At 43.3% G+C, this 12,300-nt stretch overlaps 1 protein-coding gene across 1 annotated transcript in view; it reads right to left on the bottom strand.

Annotated features, from left to right (window-relative positions):
- The window catches only part of LOC102524934 (ectonucleotide pyrophosphatase/phosphodiesterase family member 7-like), a 32,374-nt gene that overhangs the window by 1,094 nt on the left and 18,980 nt on the right, over positions 1–12,300 (bottom strand). Inside the window, 4 exon segments of the mRNA XM_072942130.1 lie at positions 1,394–1,475; positions 4,188–4,425; positions 6,812–7,349; positions 7,351–7,433. Of these exon segments, the coding sequence (XP_072798231.1) occupies positions 1,394–1,475; positions 4,188–4,425; positions 6,812–7,349; positions 7,351–7,433 (941 nt within the window).

Here is a 12,300-nt window from a genome sequence, read left to right as displayed (position 1 = left end):
GGCTGGAAGTGGACACAGCTGACCCCAAGTTCCTGGAAAACAACCCGGGCAAACATCCTATTGTTTAGGCTACATGATATCTGAGGACCTGCAAGTCTTTTGTAGCAATAATTAAAGCGAGATTGGGTGGTGAAGGCAGGCTACAGGTGTAACAGATTTAATGATGATTACCCTCCATTTCATCGTCCTCTCAATGACCGCCAACACAAAGCCGGACCTTGGCTCCCCCAGTCCTTGGGTCTGTCCCTAATCCATCCACAGAGTCTTTTGTTCACCAAATACTTATAAGTACCAGCTATGTGTCTGGCACTGTCAGGCGCTGCGGATGCAACAGTGAGAAAAACCAGGAGTGATTCCTGCCCTCCAGGGGCTCAGGGTCTCATGGGGAAGTGGGCATTGAACTAATTATCACGCAGATAAATATAGAAGCACAATGGTAATATGTATTGTGCCAGTGAGCACATGGAACTGTGAGGGCTCACAGTGGGAGTTTTGACTTGGCAAGGAAAGGAATCCAGAAGAAGAGTAAGAGAGCCCCTGGGGGTGGTGGGGTGGTACAGCAGTGGGGATGAGGAAAAAAAAGAAAAAATTACTTCCATTTGACCTTATTGTGTCTTCAGTGAAAGGCATGGTACTGCTTCTGGAGTTTGAACTGTGTTCCAAGTCTAACATGTTTACATGTCTCTAATAAAACTCCATGTGGAAGCATCTTGGGAGCTAATTTGTTAAATATGCTTGCAGAAGGTAGATGAGGGGCACAGATGAAATCTTATTACCCCTTTCAGATGAGAAACACATGAGCCCTACTCAGGTATGAGAACAAGAGAGGAGAATTAATTCTAACTCAATGCATTTATTCTCTCATCTGTTCTTTGTCCACCAGGACCACGTGAGCACAGGATCTGACAAAAAGTGATTGTGTTTTATTCCATCAACACTTGATTTAAATAAAGGGGGTATGCTATGGCTATTGCTGTGTTTTTACCCCAAATTAAGTTTCTGGGTATGAGATGTTGCATAAATCCTCTGAGTAGGGTAGAAACACCTGACATATGACATTTGAGTCTTGGTCCTGAAGGAACGAAGTCAGAGCTCAGTCAGGCGTACTGGTTCACTTCTGCTGTTTTGATCAGCTCTCTGCCTGCAGTAGACAGTGACAGCCAGTGGGAACTGGTCAGTTAATTTCATAAATACCGAGCTTTCTGTTAACACACATAATAGCTATTAATTACCTTTCCTCTGAGGAGCAAAAGGGCATGCAGTCAACACCAGAATCAGTGATACTGCATGATGTTATACTAAGACAGGAATAGACCTAGGCTGGTCCAGCCTCCCTGATGCCACAGACAGGAAGCAGATTGGGCAAGGACCCTGAGTGGGCCACATCACTGACCTGCACACAGAAGATACCGTTATCTTCATGTATGGGCTCTTGGGAGGGACAAAGATCATAAAGTCATACCTCAGATCTGAACCTGGAAAAATCAAGGCACTGAAGGGATTTGTAATGGCCCATGGGCCTCACAGGTGTGGTGTGTTCAGGTGTAAGTGAAGATTAGGACTGCTGTTTAACATAAAAAGTGAAAATTCCAGGTGGTGGTGATGTGGAAAGAAGCATTAGGATGTATCAGAGCAGTCCTGCCAGTGCAGAGGAGATGTTATGTGCACATGTTATAGTAAAGATTCAATTTCTGGATTTGAGGCTAATAATAATAATAATAATAATAATGCATTTTAACTGTATGGAATGTTTGCCTTTTAGAAATTATGCTGTGGGCATGGCCTTTCAGTCAGTATATTGAAGTTTTTCCTTTATCTCTCCTATGGCTAATGGTTTCTGTAGAAAAGGACCAATTGATTTCTTTCTAAAATGTTGCTTCGGGGTGTAGAGACCTTTATAGGTCATGTTTCAACTTACAGGAAAATTTTGTAGTTTAAATATAAATTATGCTAAACATGGGCTTTGTAATGGAGATAAAATTAAGTAAAGTTCTGACTTTCCTTGGGCAGTTTATAGTGTTCAGGAGGCCCTTGTGCTGTTGAGACAGGAGCTCTGTGAAAGTAGAAGAATGGTCAGGATTGGGTGTAATAAGGGATAAGGAGGCTCAGTCTCATGATATAACTATGAAGAAGTAGAAGGAGGTATACCAGGGCCATATAATGCTTTGGTTGGTGGCAGGGCCAGTGTTATGGGTTGAATTATGTCCCCCAAAAGGAGATGTTGGAAGTCTTGACACCTGGCACTTAGGAATGTGACCTTCTTTGGAAATAGGGTCTCTGCAGATATAATTAAGTTAGGCAGAGGTCAGGCTGGATTACAGGGGGCCCTAAATCCCATGACTGGTGTCCTTATAAGAGGAGAGAACATCATGTGAAAATGGAGACACAGGGAGAAGTCGGCTGTGTGACAGTGGAGGTAGAGATTATGTCTACAAGTCGAGGAATGCCAAGGATTGCTGGCAAACACCAGAAGCTAGAGGAAGAAAGGATTCCGCCCCCTACAGATTTCAGAGGGTTCGTAGCCCTACAGATAGTTTGATCTTACAGACTTCTAGCTTGCAGTTCTGTGAGACCACAAATTTCTGTTGTTTTAAGCTATCCAGTGTGTGGTACTTTGTTATTGCAGTGCTAGGAATTTAATGCAACTAGAACGTAATTTTGGGGGTTCAGTGTAAGATGAAAATGTGTTTGTTAAAAAATTCAAGATTTTAAAGATCAAACCAAACCGGGGACTTATCTGAGCCCTGGGCCCAGTACAACGGCCGAGGTTGCAAGCCCATGAAGCTGGCCCAGGCTGCTCCGTTCTCAAAGTGCTGGACTCCTGAGGCACTCAGGAAGTGATTGAAATGGATAGTTGCAATGTGCACTGATTAACCACAAACAACCCTCTAGACTACTCACTTTTTCCGACTAATGACTGTGAATGTCACACCAGCAACAAACAGAACTGCAAGAACTCCTGTGACAACACTGAGAGCAGTCGCTGTGTTGTGGAAAGCAGATGCTCTCTGCATCTTTGCTCCTGTTAAAAAAAATCAGACAGTTTTAAATGATATGATTATCAAGAGGCTGCTCCTGGGTCCCTGGGATGTTTCCCATCCAGGCGCTAGTGAATATTAATTATGGAAACGAAACATACATTTAACCCAAGAAAGTGCTCACTGTAGAGAAATCTCATAGGGCAAGTCGTTGAAAGCCGATTTACTAAACGACCTATTCACCAAATGACCCATTTGCCTAATGACCACTTTGCCAAATGACCAATTTGCTAAAAGCCAGTTAGCTGAGAATCAGTTGGTGGGATGTCTTGCTTATCAATAACTGATGGTCAAACACACCTCACCCCAGGCTCCCAGTGGGCTGCAGGACAGGGGTAGGGGCCAAATAGTTGTAGCAAAACTCTAAAACTTAAAAAAAAATTCTCAATAATTTAGGGGACTCTCATTCATTTACTTCATTTTCTGTAAAACAGCCTGCTTCCTGTAAATTCACAAGAAGATTGTGGGCAGTGGCTTGGAAGAAGGGAAAAGGGTGCAGGAAGCTGTTCTTTGTACTCCATTTCAACTGAGTGTGGTTGCTCTAAGCATGTGATAAATCAGCAGGCAGTGTCTAAGTCTCTCCTGGCAGAAGAAAAGCTGCCTTTTCAGTGTTTGTAAACAACTGAATTCCCAGAGATGCTTTCTTTCTTCCTTTATATCACCCAGATTTAGGATTTTGAAGTTTTAAGAATTAGCAACCTCATTTACAGGAACCCCTGCTCCCTTTTCCAGCCATGAGTGGAGGGCTCAGGCTTCGCTCCTCCACTGTGAGCAGCTTTCCTCCAGGAACCAGCATGCACAGAGTTGCTGAAAGAGGGTTGCTTTTTGGAATCTACAAGGGGCATCTGGGGGCAGACTACACACAATTTTTGAGGCTCAAAGGGATTATCACTTGACTTTTTCTATGGAGAACTTTCCTTTTGCCCCAAAGGCACTGATATAAAATGTCACTAACACATGGAGGGCTCCATGTCTCTGCTACCTGTTCAGAGCTGCTGATAATGTACTGGGGAGCATTGAAGCTGGCAGGAAACAGGACTATTCTGCTTGACTTTTCCCCCATTCAAGAAACCCCTTTTTGAATCTTTTCTATCTCAGGACAGAACAGACCACACTGCCAATCTTCTGGCGGTTGCTTTTGTATCTCACCTGACTGCTGGTCGTAAGTGTCCACAAGCATTTCCTGGGTGACTGCCAGGGAGCCATTGTGGGGCTCAGGGGTAACCCGCAGGAGCTTACACATGAGGGGGTAGATGTGGATGCTGTCAAAAGGCTCAGCCAGGTGATTCTTCTTGAAATCTGGCCCAAAAGCTCTGAATATGGTCTTCATGTCCATATAGACATTGTCAAAGCCATGATCTCCTTTGTTAAAATATAATATAAGTTGCTGAAAAAAAAAAAAAACCCCAGCAATTTTAGATTCCAATCCCCGGAAAAAACTGTTCTGTAGTTAATGTTATGCTTGTTGGATCTAGGAAACTTTTGAAAACTTAAGTGACAAGGAAAGACTGCTTTTTGCAGTAGCAGAGGGAAGGAATGAAAGACTTTAAGGAAGGGAATAAAGAAAGCATGCCCATTAGAAACAACAAGAAGATAATAATATAATCATAATAGGCTCAAACATAGAGGGCTTACTGTGAACCATGAATCGCTCTGAATGCTTTGTAAAGTGAGGGTACTATCATTATCATCCCCACTTTACAGATGAGGAAACTGCTCTGACTCATGGAGTAGCCAGTGTTGGAGCAGGTATCTGAACCCAGATTGTCTGGTTCTAGAGCTAGGTATGTTTTTTATGACACAAAATTGTATATATACTTTTTTTTTTTTGAGGAGAGGGATTAGAGAAGAGGGAGTTAGGACTGTAGGTAACTGTTTAATGAATGCCAAGTAGGTTTTTGTCTATCCCCCTTTTCAAATGATGAGGTTGTATCAGTCACAGCACTGTTTATATATTTTTTAGGAACAACAGATATTCTGGCATGTAAGACATTGTATATGAAAAGTTGGTCTCATATTTGGCTTGGTAAATATAGAAAGGATCTGTATGTTTAGTTCAGGCTAAACAACCAGTCCCACGGCCTTTAAGGCCATGAGGCAGTCCTTTAAGAACAAGTGCCCAGTGATGATGGCCTTATGAGTTTTGCAAGCTCCTCACTCCTGAAGAGAGAAGAGTTATGCCCATTCTGCTCTGCACATCAAGGCAGGCAGGTGAGAGGGAATCAGAGAAGTGGACTCCATGAGAGCGTTGAGACCCAGAGGATTTTCTGCCTAACAGTCCGTTTGCCAGATTAAACTGATCACAGCATCCTATCCCTCAGGCTACCTAGTTGGTCACGTTGGGAATGTGACTGTTCCATTAAATGTCTTCACATGCCTCCCAACATGTTACGTCATGAACCAGGTTTACAGAGGCCAGTGACTGTGGAATCTCTTCTTGGTAAGGCTTTAGCTCCGTGCCACTTGAGGGATTCCAAAATACCAATAAAGTGCTGCATTTTATTGTGAATGTTTCCACCAACATTAAACAATTACCTTATGAGTTTTCCCATACCTGTTATACTCTGGACTTGTAGCAAACTAAGAGTATACAGATTGCAAACATAAATATGTTTGGCTCCTGTCCACAGCCTTAGACAAGGATTCTTCAAGATTTAACTGAGATGGTCTTTTGTCATGTGATGTTTAAACATCACCTAAACTTTGTTCTCCCATGAATTGTTGGTTGGTAGTTAAACGAAAAAAACAAAACAAAATAACAACAGCAACACTTCACTTATGTCTCACAATTAACATTGATTTTGATATTCTCTTCTTTAGGTTTGCTTATTTTTTTCATAATAGCTTTGTTGAGATGTAATTCATCTACCACACAATGCCATTTAAAGTATACAATTCAGTGATTTTTTAGTGTATTCACAGAGTTGTGAAACTATCATCACAATCAATTTTAGAACATTACCATCACCCCAAAAAGAAAGCTTGTACCCTTCAACAGTTACCTCCCATTTCCCCCAACTTCCCCTGGCCCTAGACAACCACCAACGCTTTTTCTCTATAGATTTGCGTATTCTGGACATCCCATTTAGATGGAATCATACAGTATGTGGTCTTTTGTATCTGACTTCTTTCACTGAGCATCATGTTCTCAAGGTTCATTCAGTCTGTAACATGTATCAGTATTTTGTTTCTTTTAATGGCTACATAATATTTCATTGTATGGATAGACTATTTTGTTTATCCACTCATCAGTTGATGGGCATTTGGTAATGCTGCTATGAATATTTGTGCATAAATTTTTCTGTGAATAGAATTGCCTTTTTTTGATATATGCAAATGGGAACTAGCAGATGTTTTTTTGGATGAATCTTCTGGTGATCTGTGCATAATGATCAAACACATAGGCCTTATACTTCTAATCCCAAATAACTTCTCTCTAGCTTTTGTTTCTTCCTTGTTAAAATGGAGAGATAAGAGCATCTATCTTTAGAGTTGTTGGGAATAAAAAATGAAGTAACTCATATTGAATTTTTAACGCAGCTTTGGACATTTAACGTTGGTGAGGGATGTTTGTCATTATCATTGCATAATGGTAACTTGGGGCAGGGTTGTTTGGGTGGGATGTGGGGTGGGGGGTGAGGAACACTTAGAAAGCCCCGGGTTACAATTCATCATGCATACACTTATGTTTTGATTTTTTTTCAGACCTGTCCTTCCCTAGTGGCTGCTTCCCAGATCCAAGATTGTTGGTACTCATTCTAGAGTCTACTTACCCCACTGATGCTATAACCAGAGTCACCGTACATCACAATTGGCAGGACCCGCTCGTGTTTGGCAAAATGGAAGTGTTTCGGAAATTCCTCCTTCTTGTAGACATTGAGGTGAGGGTGTGCATTCTTCAGTGCTTGGTACATCACTTCCTCTTGCCCTGGTTTGGGCAGGAGCATCCCAAAACCGCCGTAGTCCACGATATCAAACTTGACCAAGTCCTGGAAACTGATGTAGTTGGTCAGGAGGATCTCAGTGACATTGGGCTTCTTTTCCACGGTGGTCATGCCATGATCTGATGTGATGATGACATTGAGGTGCTCTGTCAAGCCGTACCTCTCAATGGCTTCCACCAGGTACCCAATGGTCCTGTCAATTTGCTGAATCATCACCCTCCTGTTCTCTGTCTCAGGCCCATAGCGGTGTCCCACACTATCTGGCTCTCCGTAGTACAGAGTCACGAAGTCGAAGTCTTCCTTGGTGAACCAGTTCATGACGATATCAATGTTCTCCCTCCACTCTGTCTCGTTGCTGTTCGGGTGGTGACTCCACCAGGGACCGCTGGACGGCCTCCCCTTTGTACGTGGCGCCTCCCCCAGGATAGTGGAATGACGCTGTTTTCCTTCCCTGCAAGGGCAAGAAGAAAATCCCATCAGGGTCATTTCTCATGTCTTTCTCATAATGTGCAAAGCCCAACATGTCAGCATCCCTGTCCTAGTCCAGAGGCATAGGAAACATGTGGGCTTTGGAGTCAGATAGGATTGGGCTTCATTCCTGGTGTCACCAGGATCTTATGGACTCTAAAACACCATTAGCTGTGAGACGTGCCGTTATTTTATGGGCTCCTATGAAGAAAAATGCTGCCAATGTAACCACAACACTCCAGCAATTCGAAGATGCATTCCAACTTCTGGGACGGCAAAATGAAAAAAAAGATTCCTTAGAATGGAGGAAAAATGGCACTTTCTTAGTTGGCGATGGTGAGTGAGTTCTTTAATCTCTTAGTGCTTCACTATTTCTACCTGTAAAATGCCAAAAAGTTGATGATGGGATTTTTGTGAGGACTAATCCAGGTAACTTTAAGATAAAGTGTTGGGCACCGTGTTTTGGCCTCTAGACATAACTAGCCACCCACAGGCCTTCCCCGATGTGTGCAATGGACCGTTAATATATTTGCCTGTCAGCACCCACTCCCCAGTCTGCTGGTTCAGAGCACCTGACTTCCCCTGGAGCTCTCCTCCCTGCTCTTACTCCTTGCCTGGTTTGGGATGTGCTGGCTCCATGTCAGACTTCACAGATGGGCTGTGGCACTGGCCTGGCCAGTCAGGAGATACTGTATCTGTTGGCCACAGCAGTTGGTTCAGCCTTGGATCCATGTCCCAGTCAGAGCCAATGAGATGAGATCTGGGGACTTCCTCTGGGGCTGTTGGAGAGGGGAGAATCTGCCCAACTGGTTCCTGTCTCTAATGCTTATAAACCTCAGGGGTGTTTGCAATAAGGGGAGACTGTCATCTTACTCCCTGTGCAGATATCTGCCCAGACACTGGGCTTGACGACCCAACCAGAGGCGGACAAAGGGTTGTTAAAGGTGTGCCTGATGCTGGATTGCCTGGGTTTATCTTTTCTCTCCTACTTGGATGCTCTCCACATCAGTTTCCTCATTTGTCAGATGGAGATGTTAATGCCACCCTGTGGGGTGGTTTTGAGGATTAAATGCATGTAGAGCACATTAGGAAGTGTTCAGTGAGCTTAGCTTTTATTTTTCCTGGAGAGGAACAAAGAGCATTGGGGCTGGACGGCATGGTCAGGCGAAGAGGGAGCAATGATGATTTCCTCTAGTTTCTGTCTCTGGAGGGGCACTGAAGGTGTGTCTGAAATGTGCCTGTAGACCTCAAGGTTGGGGTCTGTAGAAGGATGGTGAGACTGGGGGCTCCATTCATGGCAGAAACAGCTGCAACAGGGGGGAAGGGATTCCTTACATCAGAGGAATGGGGTGGGTCAGCCATGAAATGTGGCTGAGTCTTGTAAGGCCCAGGCAGGGCTGGGGGTTGCTGCTTGACCCTGAGACCCTTGTCAGTGGAGCCCAGTGACTTTCACCCTCTATGTCCCGCCATAGGCAATGAGGCAGGGCAGTAGATTACAGCCAACAGGAAAAGGGCCACGGCCTCCCTGCAAGCTGTCATAAGAGGAGTTGCCGTCTCTTTCCTCTCCTTGTCTCCAGTGAGTAAACCAGGGAAAGAGGGGTGGGGGACCTGAGAGAGTAGACCATGTCATATTCCTTCTGCTCCAGGGTCTGTGGTGAGGGTAGGGAGCATGCTGAGTAGCAGGGCTTTGACTTGGATATAAGATGAAGGTTTTACCGTGAGCAGACCTGAGTCTTCAGGCTGAAAAGGAGCCTGTTTTAACAATATATGTGATTTCAAAGTCATGAAAATATTAAGTGATTTGTTCCCCAAGAGAAAGGTGGTTTTTGACAAAGCTTGGTAAAATTGTTAGGAAAGAGAATAATTTTATGGGCACTCACCAACGAGTTAACAGTAAGGTGGACACATCCCACTAAATAGTTTCTGTTGTTGTAAAGTGGCAACTCAACCAGGACCTGGCACAGAGTAAGCATTCGATAGATTCCTGGTTTCATGGATGACTGACCTGCTTATCTGGGGAGCAAGTACTTCCCTTCATCTCAGCTATTAACTTGAGAGCTATTCTGTGACACTTCTTGTATCATCTAAGATGTAGATATTCTGAAAAACACGCTAAAGTTCATTAATTTTAGTAGAACTAAGAGAGGGTGCTGGTGCAATGGTGCGATCTGGTACAGAGAATAAATTATGGAGAAGAATTGTGGGATAATGGCACCTGGGTTGTGGGTATCTATCTGGCCTACAAATGAGCAGAAAAGTATAACCAGGTGTAATACTAAAACTTCCCATGTACCATTTGAGAGAAAGAGAAACAGGAAAGGAATTTCAAGTTGTAGGGGATGCTGTTGGTGCCCCACCCAGATCCCTTTACTGGGCCAGTGCACTCATACCCATTTCTGCGAGGGTGCCTGCTAATGTCTCTCAGCTGCCCTATGTTATGGAGAATTCCCTTGCCACATGGTCAAGTCCTGCCTCACCTGGGCAGGTATCCTGTACTGCTCTATCCCCAGCAGCCCATGGCCAGTGATTGACAGGAGGACAAAAAGCCAGCTCCCTGGCCTCAGGGTGGTGTAACGTGGGGGCGCAATTCATGCACCAGATTTTCCCATGGAATCAGGCTGACGCTGGTCTCCATATGGGGTCTCGTCTCACTTAGCTCTTTCTCCTGCCCTGTCAGTTTTCCCATCTCCTGAGAGCTCTCCCTCAGTACATTACATGCACCGCATCCCTGCCTCAGGCTCTGCTTTTAGGAAGCTTGACCTAAGAAATACTTTGCAAGATTCCAGAAGCTCTGCTGTCCACAGCTATAGGTGAAATACTGCCCCTTCTGCCCTCAAGCATTCATTTTCTATTGTGTGATCCTGTTTTATTTTCTCCAAAGCACTTTTCCTAATCTAAAATTATCTTAATTTGCTTACTTTTTTACTATCTAGTTCCCTCCTCTAGAAGGTGAGCTGTGTTGATCTTGTTGACTGCACTTTTCCTGGGACCTAGAACAGGCCTGGCTCAGAGTCAGTGCTGATGGCTGATTAAATGCGTGTTGAATGAATGCATGAATCATATCTCCTTTTAGGGGTGCAAAACCCATTCTATTCTCACTCTTGGTTAACTTATGGAAATACTTACAGAAATGTTTTCTCTTTTCGGTTCTATCATCTTATTTGTACCCTCTACAGGTAACACATTTTCCTTTCTGATAATAGAATTTCTATGGTTGCTTTAACTTGCAAATCCTCTAATATTTATTTATTGCACTTCTGATTGGCATTAGACCTAATTCTTAGCTTTTAATGATGGTACTTTGTTTAACTTACATATAAATTGGCTTTACTCTGAAGTATGGAATTGACTGGAAGGATGAAATTTCTAACATTGTGTAGAACATAGTTTGGCTATTTTATTATTTAGAATAAGCTGACAATGACATTGTGAGGGACTTAGGCAGCCCTGCATATCCTGCTGTTTACATGTTAAATCTCAGATGTTCCCAACTTGAAACTGTTTTCTCATGCTGTGTTCTTAACACACGCACTTTCCTTACAGATATCCCAAGCTGGGGGTAGGGTATAGCTCAGTGACAGAGTGCATGGTTAGCATGTACAAAGTCCTGGGTTCAATCCCCAGTACCTCCATTAAATAAATACATAAATACATAAATACATAAATAATAAAAGCTAACTACCTACCCCCCAACAAAAAATAAAAATAAAATAATAAAGTAAATGAAAGATGAGAAAGATATTCCAAAGCTGTAGTCTTAGGAAACCATGATTCTTTTTGCTTGGTCCCGTAGGAGTTTTAGGATTTACGCTGCTTTGTGAAATGAGCTCCAAAGAGAAATGTGTATGTGATGTGCACGCACACACACTCACTTGACTCTGTTTATTTGGGACCTATGATAATCAAAAGTGCTGTTTTCAACAAACACTTCTGAGAGGCAATCTGAGCACTTAATTGGGTGCAAAAGAGTGGGTATTTACTATTCTACCCTTTAATTAGCATAATCAGTGTTTCCAGTAGCATTAGCAATTGGAAAATCGCTAGTTTTATTAGGTGCATTATTCTTCCTTAGTGTAGTGTTGCATCAGTGTGGCTATTATTCTTAAGTGCTTCTTTAAAACAAGAGTTGGTACTTCTTAGGGCAAAGCCTGACTGTTGGGTTTTGTACAGAATCTACTGTTCAGAACCAATCATCAAAGGAAGAGTTTCCATTTGGTTTTGCATTTTGTCTTGTCTCTTCCTTTAGGTGACAGAATTAACATCACAAGGCACATGGGTTTTAGGAAGGCTGGTGAAGTGTTCATCACAGTTGTGCTTTTGTGGGGGAGTATGTGTGTTTTAGAGAAAGGAGTTAGTTACTCTAGGGAGTGACTGAGTGGGAAGAGATGGATTCCATGTATTTGAAATTCAGAAGTCAAGATTGGTTCTGAGTGTTTTCATTGCTTTCCTGTGCTCTGGAGGAGTCACTGAACAGAAGGAACCTAGATGGCCAAGATTCTGTATTTTCTTCCCCTCTGACACTCTTTCAGAGGTCAGATTATTATTCTTAGAGCCTTTATGATGTGTGATAGAGACATGGTTTTGGCCAGTATTGGGATGGTCATCTAGCTATAAAGCTCTTCTGAGCAGAAGCTGCTGGCATGCTCTTTCCTACAGCTCTTCGAGTTTGGAAGCTATTGTGTAGAAGACCCAGCAAACACTGAGAACATAGCTGCCTTCCCCACCCTTTCTCCAGATCACCTCCTGGTGGTAGCCTACCCAGTCCTGTTGCAGACTCTTAGCAGCCCTGAGGATCTCACCCACGTCATTCCTCTGCCATTTCACATCTTACTATGTTTTGTGGCTCTTCC

The sequence above is a fragment of the Vicugna pacos genome, chromosome 18, assembly GCF_048564905.1.
Source record: "Vicugna pacos chromosome 18, VicPac4, whole genome shotgun sequence".
NCBI classification, from domain to species: domain Eukaryota; kingdom Metazoa; phylum Chordata; class Mammalia; order Artiodactyla; family Camelidae; genus Vicugna; species Vicugna pacos.
The sequence above is the reverse complement of the archived record's forward strand: the minus strand, read 5'-3'. Positions and strand labels throughout refer to the sequence as shown.